Genomic DNA, 18,500 nt, shown 5'->3' with positions numbered 1-18,500 from the left:
CAGTGTCTAAAATTCTTATGAAACTTTTTAAACAGTTTAAATGAGAATTCAGTCAAGTTTCACATGTTGCTTTGGGTTGACATTCCAATTTTTTTTTTAACTCTCTAGAGTCCCCTCTAGTGTATTCATTCTGTAAATGAGTCTGTTTTTTCTCACATTCTGAATTTTTCAGATTGCCTCTTCATGGTATCCTTTAACATGTCCTGCTGTCCCCTGTGTCCTGTAAATCTGTGGTTAACCACGGAGCTTTATCAATTTTGGGTTTGATTTTTTTTTTCTTCCTGAAATTGGATTCAAATGCTATCAGCTTAATCTACCTGTTAAAAGTTCACTAAGAACTTTTCATCTAATGGTTTTAGCACCATTCATGGTCGTTGCCTTAATCTATTATTTCATTAGGAGTTGCAAAGTAATGATTATTAATTAGCCTGAATACTTCTTTAAATAAAAGTTTTCATCAAATATTTGACCAATCCAATGTATAGTTCATTCAGGAAAGGCAGGTTCTTTATTTGGCGGTTTGCAGAATGAGTTGGTTCCCTAGCATTTTTCAAAGGTAATAAATGAGATTTTTAAAATTGTCTTTATGAATGTATGAGTTTGAACTCATGAGTTTCAATTCATTATCATAATTATTATTTATTTAATAATGAGATTGTCCCATCTTTTGCCAGGGAGTCTCTCCAAGTTGGCTTCTGAGTCCTGAAGACAGAATAATCTTTAAAGGCTTCCCTTCTTTCTGTAATGTATATAGAATGCCGTGTGCTTTCCTGTCCCAAACATGAAATCAGCCATTGGAAGCAAATGAAAAAAGACAAAATATGAAAAAAATTCCTTTCTCTTAACTTTTTGCTCTTCCCACACTGAGTCTTTTGTCCTCCCTCTCTGCTCTACTTCCTCTGAATCTTGCCAGAAGTCTGCTGTATGACCAGGTGAGCCTGCCAGCCACAGCCATGTTACTTTCTGGCTTCTCCTGTCTCACCAGCACTCAATTCTGTCCAAAGGGCAGCACCACAAAGCCCATCCCTTAGAACCAAGTAAAGAAGGGTATTCCTAGTCCTGTAAAGGGGTCCCTTCTAGTCAGCAAGACATTAGAAAACATGTGCTTGTGTGGTTTGCACATTTTTTTGTGTTATGGGTCTGTGAAACTTAGGTTTCTAAGGAAGGCTTTATAGATTTTTTTCCCCCTCACTTTACCTGATTCTGTCCGTCTACTGATAGTCTAAGAGACTCCTTCCAAAACTTATTTACACACACATACAGCTGTGTACCGAGGCCCACATGGAGAAGATAACAGGTATTTGTGCTTATTCTATCATTTGGGCATTCTTTTCCTTACTCCAGCAATTTTATTATTTCCTTATGGCCTTGACTTCAGTGAGTTCATGTTAGCCCTGAATTTAATAAGTTTGTCTTAATTCTGTCTGCAAAGGTTGAAGAATATTGGAGGGCACTGGTTTTGTTTTAGTTTAGGACATGCGCTGGAGATCCCTGATTAAGTCTGTAATGCCTGCAACAAATAACTAACAGAGCAAAATGTCACCCAGGCAGATAAGCCATGCTATTCTGTTTGGCCCGGTGGAAGTTCACTGATACAACTCTATGGTTATATCAACATTCCATGGTTGGGAATGTTAAAAGTTTACCACAGACACTGAAATTTGGATCCTCATTTGGATTTTGTAGCTACATTCAAGGAATTACCTTATCTCCACCCTTATATCTCTTCAGAACAAAAGCCTTTGTTCGTATTCAGAAATGTTTATTCTCCTAACATTAGTAGTAAAGAAGATGACCAACTATAACAAAACTGTTGGATTAGTTTTTAAAATCCATTGCACTGTACGTTATAGGTGAACTTTAATGAAACACTTCAGAATTTTTTTATTTTTGGATAGTTTTAATGCATGGGGCTCATATAGTGATGTAGACAATTCCACATTATTACTTTAAGCTGAAACATGCATCATAATAGAAAGCTGAGGTTCTGATGACTTCCAAATGGTATATTTGGACTTCCTAACAAATTTAAAGTCATCATCGAAAGTGCTATACTATTTCAGCCACTTATTAACAGAAGCTAAGAGATTAATGTGATCATGATGAAACCGAGGACAAACACATTTTCCAAAAGAAACCCAGGAAGCTGCTTTGTGCTCACTGCAGATAACCAAAGCCCTTCTGTGGTGTGTGTGTGTGTGTGTTTGCTTACTTGTACGTGTGTGTACACAAGTGTCTGTTTAATTGAAAAATCATTATTGAGAATCATTGTTGCTGGTCATTACCTCTCCCACAGGCCAGTAACCTAGCCCTACCCCAGTGTACCTGGAGTCTTGATTGTATAAACCACAGCCCTGAGACTTACTCTTGGTACCTAGGTGGGATCAGTGCAGCTCTCCGAGTCACCTTACATCCAAGATATTTTGATGAGTTTGGAGAGAATAAGAGATAACAGAACAGCCAGTGGGTAAATAGGGAGACTGTGTAGAAAGGATAGAGAGATTAGGAGAAGAACTTTTCTCCCGTATTTTATCATTCACTTCCAGTGTCCTCATTCCCTAGCCCACCTTCCTCAAGTGAGAATAAGTTATGGTTCTTGATTGCTAACTTTGTGACAAATTACTCCTAGAGCTGATAAAAATGTATTTCAAGTATTCTCTTATTTATGTCATAATGATGTTACAAATTTGTTTCTGGCATGATATATATATATATATTTTATATTTTTATTTTTTTGTAAATACCAAAAAACACCAAACACAAACATTCTTAACTTTTGATCATTCCATTCTACATATATAATCAGTAATTCACAATATCATCACATAGTTGCATATTCATCATCATCATCATTTCTTGGAACATTTGCATTTATTCAGAAAAGAAATAAAATGAAAACAGAAAAAAATACATATACATACCATAACCCTTACCCCTCCCTTTCGCTGATCACTAGCATTTCAAACTAAATTTATTTCAACATTTGTTCCCCCTATTATTTATTTTTGTTCCATATGTTCTACTCATCTGTTGACAAGGTAGATAAAAGGAGCATCCGATACAAGGTTTTCACAATCACACAGTCACATTGTGACAGCTATATCATTATACAATCATCTTCAAGAAACATGGCTACTGGAACACAGCTCTACAGTTTTCAGGCAGTTCCCTCCAGCCTCTCCATTACATCCTGACTAACAAGGTGATATCTATTTAATGCGTAAGAATAATATCCAGGATAACCTCTCAACTCTATTTGGAAACTCTGAGCCATTGATACTTTATTTTGTCTCATTTCACTCTTCCCCCTTTTGGTTGAGAAGGTTTTCTCAGTCCCTTGATGCTGAGTCTCAGCTCATTCTAGGGGTTTTCTCAGTCCCTTGATGCTGAGTCTCAGCTCATTCTAGGATTTCTGTCCCACATTGCCAGGAAGGTCCACACCCCTGAGAGTTATGTCCCATGTAGACAGGGGAGGATGGTAAGTTTACTTGTTGTGTTGGCTGGAGAGAGGCCACATCTGAGCAACAAAAGAGGTTCTCTTGGGGTGACTCTTACACCTAATTTTAAGTAGGCTTGTCCTTTGTGGGGTTAAGTTTCATATGAACAAACCCTCTCGCATGACATTTTATAAAGACCAGTACCGTATTATGGCTTCATCAAAAGTAACACAATTTGCATTTATTGTGGCTACAACTAGAAAAGTTTTGAGAGCTGTTGGTTCACACTAAGCTTTTGCTTCTCATGCACAGGTCTGATCACCAAGTTCTGTGACTTGCCCTTCAAAGCATGCTCCAGGCCTCCCCCATTGCCTCGGGGTCCAGTTCATACCACCCTTGCTCTCCCAGCCTTCCTCACGGGCCACTGCTTCCCTCAGAACCAGCCCAACTGGGGCCCACTAGCTGTCCTTCTCAGCCTCTCTCCCCAGCACTGCCTCTGTAAGGTGTAAGCTTCCTGAGGGACCCTGGAAGAACAGAAGCTTCCCCACTACCACCCCTGAAGCCCCTAAGTAAGGGCCATGTGTTTGTGAGGTCCTCCAAACGTATCTGCAGAATGAGTCGGAAAAGTAACATGAATTTACCCATTTCAGTAGAAAATGAACACTCGATGGAATTTTGTAAGAAACCTGAATCACATAGTAATTACTTCTGTTTTTCATGTCTAATCCATCGTAAAATTTCTGTGCACCAGGAAGGAACTTCAGAGATAAAAGGCACTTAGTAAATAATTATTCAGTTAATCACATCCTACTTTCTTAACTATCTTCTCTTAAGCAGTAAAAGCCAACCCCAAAATACTTTTAGGACAGCCTAATAATCAGCCATTCTGCTTATTCTGAAAATCAAGATGGAAAACTTTTGAGTATATATTTTAAAAACCATAACATCTTGAAAATTACCTCCAGGTCTACTACAGTAAAAGGCACATTTGCTGGCCTGGAAGGAACTGTGAAATCTAATATCCCCTCCTTTTGTAGAGGAGGACACTGGGATCCAGGTACAGTGTAATCCAGATCTGGCACCTCACTCTCCTGCCTCCCAACCTCTTCTCAACAGGTATCATTTACTGACAAGCTAATTAATGTGCCTATATTCTGCACTGTAGAAACAGTCCAGAGAAATGGTTTAATTTGAACCAAAAACTGAATTTGGGGTAAGCTTTTAAGTGATTAGAACCATAGACATCCTCAAAGCAGCTTATCCTCAACGGAGCAAATTAAAGACAATGCTAATAAAATCTTTATATTGTACAGGATATTTACTTGGGATATGGATTTTTTTTTTAAATCAGTTTACTTCGGTTGTCTGATAATATCATCCTAATAATCAAGATGTTTGAGTGACAACCGGAGTAAATTCATAAATACAATGTATTGGAAAATGCATTTTTCATTTTTGAAATTGCTGTCATTTCTGGTTACAAGTGGTGTGACAGGCTATGATTACAGTAACAGGGACTTTAAAAGTCATACGTAGGAGGCATATCACTTTTTGAAAGTGTGTGTATTGAACGATTTTAATAGTAGGTTTATGAAATCACAGAAGCCCACCATCAGAGATTTTAAATACGATGAGTGTGAAAGGAATTAATATTCTTGCACTCTTCTGTTGGGTTATACTAAGGAAAAGAAAAACTGGTGTATATTCTTGGTCTCTTTCTCCTTTCAGGGTGGGCATTATACTATGGCCTTTTATTTTCTGTTAAGGAATATAGGTATAGCAAGCTCTTTTTTTTTTGACTAGAGCAAGTGCTACTTTTGGACACATGGGCCCATATCCGTGAAGTAATGTTACCTGTAAAGTGCTTTTTGAGGGGCATGCAGCCCTGCTGTTCTCCCCTATTGTAAAACTGGCAACGCCCATTAAAGGGAAATACACATAATTTGCAATGACCCAGTTCCATCCCAACATATGACCACAAAAGACACAAACAGGAATGTGCACAGCAGCTCTATATTAAATAGCTAAAAATTGGAAACAATGCAAACATCCTTCAGCAGTAGAATGGATAAATAAGTCGTGGTATGGCCATAGAGTAGGATTCTGTTTAGTGATGAGAATGGCCAAACTTTCCTACCTGCAACGACATAAACAGTTCTCGCAGACCTAATTTTGAGAGGAAGAAGCCAGACACAAGAGAACTGTGTGATTTTTATGGTACCATTTATATGAAAACAAGCACAGCTAGTCTATGGTGATGGTGGTCAAAATAGTGACTGCCTTTTGGATAGGGGTACCAGCTGGAAACTAATACAAGAGAGCCTGCTAGGGTGCTGGAAATAATATTCCGTGTTTTCATCTCGGTAGTGGTCACGTGTGTCTACAAATGCAAAAACTCATCAAGCTGTACTTAAAATTTATGTACTTTATGTAAGTTATGCCTCATTTTAAAAAAGGGAAACTCTCATATCTGCAAACTTGAAATCTTGGCAACAGAGCATCATGGTTTAGTAAAATGCAATCACCTAGTGATTTACTTTCCACATATCTTTGTGTAGTGATTTTTCAGTTATGAGGTCCATTGAATCCAAGTGTCACAATAAAATGAACTTAGAATCACAGCCTTCCAAATTGAAATTTCAATTCAAAATGCTTTTTATCCTGTTACAGTAAAAGCTATTTTAGAAATAATTGTAGATTATATTACTGCTCACCAGAGTCTGCCTTTCTCCCTGGGAGAGGATTATCCTACTCCACCTACTGAGCTGACTTTGAGTGGAGGCAGCATAATTGCTTCCAGCCACAAGTTGCAAGAACTGGCTTTTGCTTCTGGTTCTTGTTTCCCTGCTTCTGTGTCCATGGAAGACTTTGTTAAGGTAGGTTTTCTGTCCACCTAGCTGCCTGAGTAACCAACGGGTTAGACCACCTGCTGATCCACCTGCATAAGCAAGAAATATAGCTTCTCTTGTTTTAAGCTGCTTTTATCTAAGGGTTGTTTTTTCAACTTAAGCATAAGCTGTCTTATCCAGACTGATAATTTTTTATTTCATCTTTTCCTCTTCTATTCCTAATTTCTTTTTCTTAATTGTTATGTACAGAATATATTGTCTTTTGTACTGCAGTATGCTGCCTCTTATTTCAATGTTGCCATTTCCAACAGTATAGAAACCCAGGACTTTCTTTCTAGTTTGAACCATTTTGTGGCTTGAACAAAAATTAGGCTTCTAAAAGATTCCTATTTCTACCTAGATTGCTTATGATGTAAATGAGACTTTGAACTCCAAGTTAGCTATTGGCATTTCACATTCTTTCCTGTCTTCAATTTTATTGCAAGTCAAATGTGTTAAATTTCAAGGTCTTTTCTTTTGTTTAGTGGCTGAATCTTATGATGGTACGAGTTGATTTCTTAAATTCTTTATGAATCCATGTATTGAGAATAGGAGCTGCACCTTATTACTTCTTTTTTATGCACCACAGTGGAGACTCTTATGGTAGGGATGTGAGTGCTGCTCAGTAATCCGGATCCCACCCAGCATTTTCATACTGTCTTCAGTGAGCCAGGCAGCGTGCACTCAGTTGTTGCCGAGGTCCCCATCGATAGGGTGGCCAGGCTCTCACCAGGCAGTCAGCTCCAGACTAGTGGGCCTCAGCACTGTTTCTCTCCAAGTAGTCAGTGGTTTTGATTTAATTAAAATCATTCTTAGGATTGTGAAAACAGAAAAGCAAAGAACTTCTGCGATTTTGAAAACCTGTTTTGAAATGCTATGTCCAGAAGTAATGCCTCACTGTGTAAAACAAATACATTCATTTGCATATACAGAGTCCTATTTTCTCATCACTTTCACTTTTCAAATTGAAGTTGCTTTCTAATGAAAGAAAATTTTTTTCTGCTGAAAGACTAAATTGAAACAAATAAGTTTGATTCCTCAATTAATGTTAATTTAATGAGCTTTCTATCCTTAAGTCTGAAATTCAGGGTATCAAGTTTATGAATAATGAAACTGGTATTCTATGCTAAATGTACAAAGTGTAATGCAATATTTAATATTAGTATAATTCATAGTCTGTTTTACACACACCAGCTTTTGAAATGGGAAGGCATTTGTCTCCCTTACCTGCATTTGAATCTTGAAAGCTGTTTGTCTATGAAGTTTTATGAGTGAAAAACTCTGACGAACATAAATCTTTCTTACAGATAAGAAGAAATAAGCCATGAAATCATTTTACTATTCTTTTCCCTGTTTGAGGTATTTTCTATTTTCACAGCAGTGGGTTTTCCTGCTCAAAGTTGAAAAGACAGGAAAGTATATTGATTAAAGAAAAAAAAAGCCTGGGGAAAAGAAAGTAGAAGGCTGCGCCTCTTCATCTACACACTGCTTGTGTGAGACCTCTGGGTGCATCAGCATCTGATCGCCAACTGGTGCTGTGGTGCTCATTGCTTTTGTGGAGCCTGGCACTGTCCCAGTGCCCATGGCTGCCCCTTTGCCGTCCACACTGCCATGTGGTCGGTACTGCAGTGCTGTCCCCAGCCATTCACTTAGCTCACTCGGAGTGGTGTGCTGGAATGCCTGTCTGTACTGCGTGCTGCAGTGTGGGCCGGGCTTCTTTTTTCCTCTTTGAATGCAAGTCGAAGTTCTTGTTACCGCTGTGGAGTGCAGGGTAATAATAAAGTCGGAGTCAGTTATATGACTTTTTTTCCCTCGAATGTTCCCTAAAACAGTTGCTATATGGAAAGAGACATGTACTAATTTCGGAATGAGTGCACTAAAGCATGAAGAACTGGAGCATAAATCCCTTCCCCTATTCCAGCCGAAGCTATTTTCCTTGCAAAACACTGAGGACTTTCTCTGTTTTCTGCCAATACAGTTTCTGGTTACCTTTTTTTTTTTAACGGACAGTAATTTCTATACTGTATCTTCAGAATATAATTGAATTAATTTTCTTGATTAAGATACCCCAGAGTTCTTTAATGTAGTGTTTCAATTTGTCCCTCAAAAAAGTACATTGTGGGATATTTATAGTATTTTTCAATCTATTTTTATCAGTAGACTAGGACTGATAACTGATTTAGGGCACAGGGGTTAAAAACAGGAAATGTGGTTTATAAAGTCAGTAGTATTTCCAGAGTTTCCAGAGTCTTGTTTCATTTTAGCATCAACTGAAGAGTGTCATGTTTCAAAAGAGCCTTAGGCAGAGTACCTTGAAATCAGTCTGTTTAGAGGAGCCGTCTGTCCAATCACGACAGGAAATGCCTCATGGAAACGTTTGCATTCTTGTATAAACGCAAATGTATCACAGTTGTTTTCTGTAATTAAACAGTGTTCTCTCTTCATAGAGTCAGATTAAGTGTAAGTGTAAATTTCCTTTGACCTTTTATATTTTGCATAACATTAAATTTTCGTATTTTATTCTAAGGTTTTTTCAAACAGCTCTTTAAGAATGTTTTAAAATTGAGAAAGAGTCTCAATATATAGAATAAACTTAGTATATTATTAGCTATAGTAATCATAGAATCTAAGTTAAAGAAATATAGACATGAAGAAGTAGTAATATACTTTTTTATGGCCTTTTGAATGACAGCTTGGCAGAATCCTTCAAAACTAAATACCTTTTGACTCAGCAGTTCCACTTCTCAAAGATATACAAATTATTCTATGAGAATACAAGAATCTATATAGCTAGCAGTTCATTACACAGCATTATTTGTTGTAGCAAATACTTGAAGGCAATCTAGCTGTCCAGTAGTCAAGAATAGCTACATTAATTATGGTACCTCCATTGAAAATTGTAAGGCAGATGTGTATGCACTGGCACAGAATAATGTTTTTAATATATTATGGAATAAAGTTTCAAGAAGAGAATATGTAGTGTAATCTCATTTTTTAGGAAAAATAAATTATATTCGTAGGAAAAGATCTTGAAGAATATACATCAAACTGTCAATGGTGGTCATTCTAGTGCACACCTGTACATATCTATTAGAAGAATATATTACTAGATATTATTCCCATGAGATTGACAAAATAGGGGCACTAACATCCTTTCAACCCGTAAGGGGATCATTTTTCAAAAATGATGCTGCAGATTCTCAGCAAACACAAGCCTTTTCCCTGTCTTTGCCTCTTTGCTGGTGTGGGTTTTATTAGTGGCCTGAGCTCTTTTCTTTCACATCGTTGCTTTCTCGTACTGTTTTAGAGATGATGTGAGGCTCCCACCCGTATGCAGGATGGTCCCTGTTTCAGTGAACTCACGTCGGCCCACATGAATGGGTGTAAGCTCTGTGAGGACAGAGACTTCATCCTGGGCCTGTGGGAGTCTCCAGCGTGTCATCATCCTTCTGAGTGTCCTCTACCTAATTTAAAAAGAAGAGACTGACAAGTATACTCCCCCTAAAATGGCTTCTTTTCCATTTTGATGTATGAAAAAAACAAGGCTCTTGTTGTTGGAGAAGGTGTTGTGTAGCACAGGCTGATTTACAGGAAGCCCCCTTTACGAGAAGAAGCCTGCAAGTTCTTGCAGTAGAGAGGAGCTTTGTTTTCTCCATGGGGAATTTCCACACTGGCTACCAGGTTAATTGCTCGGTGATATTCTATATTGATACTGTGTGGGTGGGGACACTTTTTTGGTCAAATATCATGACACATTCTGATTTAATATTCAAAGAGCAGAGGAGAGACATGTAAATACTTAGAAGCTGTTTCTTATTCCCTTGCTGAAATAACATGGAAAGTTTTGGGGGTTTATCTAAGGGGGGGTGGGGGTTAACCCTTTAAAAACAATACTTATTACCTCTCAAAGTAATGTAGCATTTATCTCAAACTCCAAAGAAGTAGATCAGCTGTTTTCTTTCCCAGTGTGTGCTACCAACCTAATAGTATCTGTCCCATAAATGTGGCATTTCATTGCCCACTACTGTTGGAGCTGAAAGTAAAACCCAGGTTTCCTAACACATTAAGAATTCACTGTACACATAGTTCTCTCCTCTCTTTAAGTTTTTAGTTCTGAAACTTGGGCATCTTCCTAGAAATCTAGCACATAATGAGCATTCCTATAAATATTTAATGATTTATTATTTGGAATATCTGTATGGCAGGTGTCATATTTCATTCCTTTTTCATGTGAGTATCCCATTTTTGCAGCACCATTTATTGAGTTTTTGTTTGTTTTTGTTTTGCCTGTTTGTTTTGGGAAGTACATGGATTGGGAATCGAACCCAAGTCTCCTACATGGCAGGTAAGAATTCTACCAATGAACTACCCTTATTCTGTTATGCTTTCTCAATTCAAATTATAATATTTAAATGGATTCCAGCACTTCTTTCAAAAGGACAGTCCTTGTTTCTTAAATTCTGTGAGAAGTGAGACATGTTTTTCCAGGGAATATGTCCCTTTCACATCAACTCAGGCAATTACATTTTCAGTGGATAGCTCAAGTTTCTTCTGATGGCAGAGATTATAGAATCTTGTGCATATCTAATTTTTCTCTGATGTATTTATATGCTCATTCATTCACCTATCAATTTAGTTAAGTGGGCCAAGCCCTGCAAACTTAGTACTGAGCAAGATGGACATGTTCTTGCCCAACTCTTTTATCTATTTATTCAGTAAATATTTTTGCACATCTACTGTGTCCCAGCCACTGTAATAGGTGCTGGGGATGCAAAGATGAGGAAAATCAGAAATGACCCCTGCCTCGGGGAATCTGCAGTTTAGTAGTGAAGGGAGATAATAATCAAATTGTCAAATAAATGTGTGCTCTTGTGTGGTGCTGAGAGGACGTCTGCAAGGCAGAGCAGTTGGTGGTACATGCCAGTATCCATAGCCCCCATCTCTTGACCACCTACTGTCTGACAGTAGATTTTCAGCCTCTTGAAATATTATTTCATGTTATAAATGTTATCTCTCTTTTATAAATGGCAAAGCTACAAGTCAGAGAAATTCAAAAACTTGACCCAAGGTCACTGATTAGTTAGTAACATGAGTATCTGAGGTTATACTCTTATTCTGCCTGGTATTTACATGGCCCTCTTCCTTCACATCTTTGCTCAAATGTCACCAAGTTAGTGAGGCCTTCCCCAACCATCATGAGTATGTGATGTTTGGCCTTTCTTCTCTAAGCCAGTGCAAAAACATATGACAAAACAGTTCCACTAACCTTCCAAAGAACTCTGTGAAACCAACAAAATAATATTGTCAAAAACAAATCTCTCCAGTTACAACACATTCCAGGGCATTTAATACTGTATCTGGGTCTTTTGCTGATGTTATGTTCCTATAAGTCAATTAAACTGCTAAGAGATCCTTTGTATTCTCAAAAGAACTTAGTCTACGATTGGGGTAAGCTGCAAGTATGTGACAGTAAGTGGACAGGATTGCATGGTCCAAACTTGTACACCATGTATTTCAGAAAGAGAAACTCATGCTTTTTTTTTCTTCTAGTCATCATGCCTTTTTATTCAACTATTTGTCTTTATTTAAAAAAAAATAAACCTAAAATATGGACATAGCTGTATAGTTTACAAAATGCACTTTACCACTGTAGAGCAGAGTCATATCAGTTTTGCTCACTTTTGCATAACTACCACCTGATGGTGCCTAGCACATATTAGATACACAAGGAATGTTTAGGGAATGAGGGTATAAATATCCTATTACGTTTTATTTTTATAAGTTTTCTTCGCAAAACAGATGTGATCTCTACTTTTTACAGAGCAGGAACTTACCTGAAAGGTGATTTGACCAAGGGCATATAATTAGCATTAGGTAAGTCAGAATTTAGATCCCAAGACTTTTAATTTAATATACATCGAATATTCTTTCTCTCACCTCCGTGAACTCGTTGGTATTAATATTGTTAAAATTAGAGTAAAACAATAATAAAAAATTAGAGTAAAAAATTAGAGAAAAAACAAGAGAAGATAGCCCATAAAAATTAACTACAGTGCAACCACTTTATCAGTCTTGATAAAGTGCCGTGATAAAGGTCTTTTCCTCTCATTCTGCATTTTATTCTGCCATTTACTTGGAGGCCTCAGCTACTTTGATAACAGAATGCATTTATCGTTTTTCTCTAACAACTTCTTCTCAACATTCTTCTACTTTCTGTGGGTAGCTCTTTCCAGTCAACAAAAAGGCCAAGTTTAGTTCTGCCGTCGCTTAAATCACAGGAAAGATCCGAATTTACATTTACCAAATCCTGAATCTATTCTCTCTCCACTCAGAGTCTTGGCATGATTTCCTTTTCCCAGTTAGAAAAGAGCAGATCACTCCCTGATTGCTAACTTTGTTTGCTAGGGGTTGTTTTAGCATCAGTGCCATGGGGAGCTAGTGAGACCAGCCCCAGCACTCTGCAACCATGACAGTCTTCCTTGGGTTCAGATTTTCAAAAGAGCTAGATTTTGAGCAACACTTTAAAACAGAAAACTCAGCAGGCAGATAAACCACTACTCAACCAGGTGGTTTATCTGAGTTTAGTTTTTTAAAGACATGTCTGAGTCTCAGTCTGGACCCCTGAGTTAATACAGGGTAGAGAGTGGGGACAGAAGGCTAGGCTTTCATTTGTTTCTCCTTAGGCTGTTAACTGGCTGTGGACTGGAATGAAGAGAGAAAGGAATTGAAATTCTTGAACTAGGAAGACCACAAAGATCTTATCGATTTCATGTTTATGAGTCTTTAGACCTCACTCCCCAGACTTAACACTTTCTAGTCTCGAGGCTCATTACCTTTATTTTTCCCACCCTTACCCAAATATTAATCTTTAATCATTTAGGAACTTTCCAAACGAAAAGTAAATAATGTTTTACAAATTATTTTAAATTGGAGTACAAAGATTTTGCTTTCGCAGTATAAAGCCCTTTCATATAGCCATCGTGCCCATATTTAGACACACACATGAATAGTAGTGAATGATGGTAAAACTCTTAGTAATAAACGTGTCAGTGGTTTGTGGATGTGTATATATATATGTTCTTCTAACTACCTCTGATAGGTGCTTAGCAGTGTCAGAATCTCAGTAATTTTTTTATCTTTTTTGTTTGTTTCATTTTCAGGTTTTTCTTTAAAACCTTAGTAATTTTATGTTAAATGAGTGAATGGCTGACAACTTTTAGCCATTTCTTTAGAACTAAACCATTTTAGCTCAGTAAGCAATAAAAAATATGTAATTCTGTTATTTAACACAGTGGTACCTTTTTTGGAGATAGGTAAATAATCGACTTATTGATTTATATATTTAAAAAAAAAATTTTTGCCAAATTATAAAGCCAGCATACGTACTGCTTTAAGAGGTTGTAATAGTGTTTCACAAAGTTCAACCTTGAACTAGCCTGCATTTTTCAGATGTGTTAAATTTAGTGTTGTCTCTTTGAACCCTTATTGATCTAACCTGTGATTTGACTAGGGTCTCTGTTTCTGTTCATCCTAGGACCACAGATTTTTCCCTTCTCTTTTTCCAACATTGCCACTTATCCCTTAAAGCAGTTTTTTGTTGTTCTGTGAAAGAAAAAAGATGCAATTATTTCCCTTTTTCCCTACTCATTAGAGGAAAAAAAAATCTCCAAGAAGCTCACAGTTTTCTTACTTGTCAAAGATTAAGGGCACTTGCTCCTTCCAGTATATTATCTGTGTGAAACTTGTGGTCAACCTAAAATAGGAAGCTTGATTTTTTTTTCCAGATTTCAGTCAACAGAATTATGGTTCTTTTGGTTGGAAGTCTCCACTTTTATTCCTGATATTCACAGGCTTGTCTTTAGAATTTTATTTAGTAATCTAGATTGATCTCTTTTACCAGGTGTTTTGTTAGTAGTGCTTAGTCTGGGGGGCTTTTACCAGAAAATGTTTTTCCTTTCAGGGTCAGAGTGGGAGTTGATTTTATAGCACATTGTCACTAAACATGTGACACACTGTCTTACTTCATTCTAAGTTTAATTTTCTGCTTTTTAGTCAGCACTCTGGAAACCCATTCTTCTGTTTTACATTTTAAAAAGCTCACATTTCCAGTCAACATTGCTAGAACATTGTAAGAACCCCAGCTCCTGACATCGGTTCTTCCAGTTGCATTGCCAGGACACTGGCTTTCTCTGCAGCCAGAGACTGGTGTTTCTTACTCCTTAGTTCCTTGGAACTAATAGTGTGCTCATATTTAAGTAAATATATGTTTTGTTGTAAATATTTGAGCTAGTCTTCCACAAGAAGACACAGGAGTACAATTTAAAGGTTCCAGACGGCAAATCAGTAATCACAGACTCTAGAACCAAAGCCTCCATGCAGCACTCCGCTTGCAGTTGGGAGAGGTGCCAGGGAGCAGCGCTGAGGAAAGGGCTGTCATGAGGCACATCTTTCCTGGGGGTCCCAGCCAGGCCTGCCCCCCGCCCTGTCCTCCATAGGCAGATGGTCCAGGGAGCCCTTCTGCAGTGCAGCATGCCTCTGGTGAGAAAGTTTTTTCTACTCCAGGCACGTGTTAGCTTATTTCACTTCCACTTACAGTGGGGTCTATGTCCTTTCCTTCTACCTCCCAGATAAGACTTGTTACCTAGTATTTTTCTTGTTTCCCAGGAAGAGCCAATGAATTTCTGGATTATATTTAATTACTCTCTGCTCAGCTTTCTCAGTTACTTCATTAGCAAAATAGGCTTAATAACACCTGAAATAATGAAACTAGCTCTACTAAAGAAAAACAGTGTGCTTATTTATACACCAGAGCAAATGGCAGAAACAAAAGTTGTAATAAAAAGTTATATATTTATAATCTTCAAATGCCAATTCAAAATATTTGTTGTAGTTCTTGGTTTCTATCTCAGCTCTCCTAAATAATCAGTAGCTTGGGTGACGTTATGGGAGAAAATTCTTCCTAGCATCATTAACACCAACATCCATGTTTTTCTGATATAGTAGAATTTTCCTTGCACTGTAGAGAACAGTGTGTACATCAGAGTCATGTAGTCAGCTCTTGAAGACATTCTGAAATACACTTCCAACTCCAAATGAAAATAGTTGCTTTGAAGTTACAACCAAACAGCAGTTTTTTGCTTGTAAAATAATGATAATAAAAACTATTAATGTACATCACGACTACTGGGACCCATTCCATGCAAAAACTTCCTCTGGTTCAGTGCAGCTTTGTGAGGTTGGTGCTGCAGTCATCACTATTTCATAGACGAGGAAACTGAGGCTCACAGTTCTCTTGCCAAAAGTCACAGCAATTTCATACCCCTGCACTCTCAAATTTGATGTGTATCTGCTTCCGAGTAAAATACCTTACATTAATCTTATACCATGCTGAATTCTTCTATTTTGTTCAATCTTTAATTTTCTTTACAGTGTCTGATTCAGTGTGATTTTGTGACAAGTTTCTCCTAAAAGCAGTCCCTTAAGATCAAAATGGTCATTCTGTGTAATTTGCCTTTTGCCTTTGGAAATAACATGTTATGCTATATACTTAACATATGTTTTTGTAAAGTTCACTAAATATCCTTCTGTTTTGTATATTGTTTATAATGTGTTATATAAGAAAAATTAAAAGATATTTAAAGTTTCAATTTTGAGTCAGACTGACCAACAGTTACATCACGAAAGCATTAACAGTGACAGAAATGAAAAACAATGAAAGAAAACTCTAATTTTTTTTTTTTTAACATGCAAAAAAATGGTCCTTTCACCATTTGGTTCTCAAACGGAAATAGACAGTAGTGGTGTTACTTTCTGTTTCTCCTTCTAAGAAGTCTCCAGCAGTCGTGCCAGCAAGAGAGGGGTAGTTTGCATTCCCATTAAATGCCTTTTTTCCTCCCCCAACTTAATTTCAGGTGTCAGAAACTATCTAAAAGAAGCACTGGTGAATATAATTGCAGTGCATGCAGAGGTAAGCTATCATTAGATGTTCCTCAAAATGTGGGTAACTGGAAAAAGAGGCAAATTTGATGGTTTTCATGGGATCTTTTTTCCCTTCAGGATATATCTTAAGTGTAAATAAAAAACAGTTCTACTTTTATGTGTATATGTGTTTTGATTTTTTTATTATGAGGGTCTTTCTGTGAAACTGTTTGTATTTTCCCATAATTAAAACTAAATCTATTAATACCTGAAAGATGAAGAGAAGAGAGATTGAAAAGATGTTTCCATTTAAATAATATTAAATCCCTTATTGTGGGGTTAGTACAAATAAGCACTGGCATCTTTCTCAAGTTGCAATGTGGTCTCATGCTATGGTTGGGATTCCAAAAAGCTGGTTAGAGAGATAAGCTAAGAAAGAGCAGGCTGAAGTTAGGAAGCAAATATACTGCTTCCTATCAGTGGTTGACTTAGGTGCATGTAGGTGCTTATGCTTCTGGTTCACATTAAAACTTGCCCCTGAAGCATTACATCATAAGCCTCACATTATCATTCTTGGTTAGCATCCTTGATAGGAGGACTTTTCTGAGGAAGGTCAAAAGAAGGAATCACAGCAGCCACCATGTGGACCACCAGCTCCATGATTTCACTCGGTAATTTCACAGTCCATTTCTCACTGCTCTGCCAGGGCTTGAAGGGCAGCTGTGGTTCATAGACTGATGGGTGACCAGATAAAAGGGGGCAGGGCAAAGCAGTTGCCACTACGTATTTCCATGGTCACCTGACTTCGTAAGCTGTATGCCTCTAAAATATGTATATTTAGTTTTAAGCTACTCCCTTACCTGCAAAGGTATCTGAAAGCACCAAGGTAAAATGAAAGAAATACAGGTAACTAAGCTAAAACCAAAGAGTGACAAAATGTTCCTGAACTTGGCTCTAAGTTTAAAGCAACTAAGAGCAGAAAGAGAAGTATAACATAGGTTACAGTTCACTTCTTAGTAAAGGGAAGCATGTAAATTACGCAAAGAAAGTTTTTATATGATAAAAACCCTGGCAAGGAATTTATCATGTAGATCTTTTTATAATGGGTAATACATGTTCAGCTGTGTTTTTACAAGAGCTGTAAAATCGTTATTCTTAAGTTAGCCTCCTATAAGATTTGAGTATAAAATTAAATCACCACTTGGTAAAAGCATTGCTGTAGTAGGTGGACAGGTGAGACTCATAGGAACTGAGAAATACATGGGCATTTTTAGTGGTGGTGCTTTAATAAGGCAGTTTGATTAATACCCATTTTCAATAGCCATGAAATGATTTATAAACATTAGGCTTTTCAAGCCCCTTTTAAGTTAGCCCAGTGACTGAAAGTAGAATTTCAATAATAATATATACTATTTACTATTACCCACATGATTTTACCTTGCCAAAAGTCATCTTTGAGTTTGAGTTTTGTTTGGGTTGGTCCGAAGATAAAATACTCATGACTCAATCTTAAAAAAGGAGAAGCTAAAAAGAAAATAGGATTTAATTTAATTTCTAAATCAAGTCAGTGAAATGTTTCACTCAATTCCCAAATATGATAACTCTTAGTTTGAAAGTATCAAGCTTTAAAGTTTAAAAATGATGGTTCATATCATTGAAGTGAAATATATTTTAATACAACAAATAGTAAAATTTGGGGCCCTGATGTCTAATAAAAGTACTGTGCTCAGTATGAAAATTGTATTGCTCATGTTCTAAAGAGAGTTTGACCCAATTTATTTCTATATTTCCCTCTTTAGAAATTTGTTTTCTTCCTTGTGAAAGGGGCAAGAGAAAAAAGAAAATTTCAAAACTATTCTTAGTTTGTCAACATTAACAATACCCTTGAAAAACTATATATATACACACAATATATTTTTAAGAGAATTATTTTTTGTTGTGAATCAGTGAATATGATTTAAGTATAATTACTTTCCTTTCATTCATAATTTTATATAAAAATATGACTTTGGAAGCACTGTGAGCTATTTTGTTTTGTGTATTCCTTTGTTTCAAACAAATTAAAATCATGCAAAAGCCCCCTAATGTATAATTTTTTTCTTCTTTTAAACTTTCAATCAGGTGTTTACTATTTCCAAAGAATTGGTGCCTCGGGTACTAACCAAGGTGGTGGAAGCTGTTTCTGAGGAACTAAGTCGACTGATGCAGTGTGTCTCATCATTCAGCAAGAATGGAGCATTACAGGTACCAAAACCAT

The 18,500-nt window shown here is 37.0% G+C and overlaps 1 protein-coding gene across 6 annotated transcripts in view; it reads left to right on the top strand.

Moving 5' to 3' along the window:
- The window catches only part of EXOC2 (exocyst complex component 2), a 244,959-nt gene that overhangs the window by 211,912 nt on the left and 14,547 nt on the right, over positions 1-18,500 (top strand). For all 6 annotated transcript variants that reach the window (XM_077143499.1, XM_077143501.1, XM_077143502.1 and 3 more), the window contains 2 exons: positions 16,237-16,292; positions 18,365-18,487. In XM_077143499.1, coding sequence (XP_076999614.1) covers positions 16,237-16,292; positions 18,365-18,487 — 179 coding nt within the window. The remainder of the gene's footprint in view (positions 1-16,236; positions 16,293-18,364; positions 18,488-18,500) is intronic.

This window comes from Tamandua tetradactyla, chromosome 25, assembly GCF_023851605.1.
Source record: "Tamandua tetradactyla isolate mTamTet1 chromosome 25, mTamTet1.pri, whole genome shotgun sequence".
Classification (NCBI taxonomy): domain Eukaryota; kingdom Metazoa; phylum Chordata; class Mammalia; order Pilosa; family Myrmecophagidae; genus Tamandua; species Tamandua tetradactyla.
This window is presented reverse-complemented; position numbering and strand designations above follow the sequence as displayed.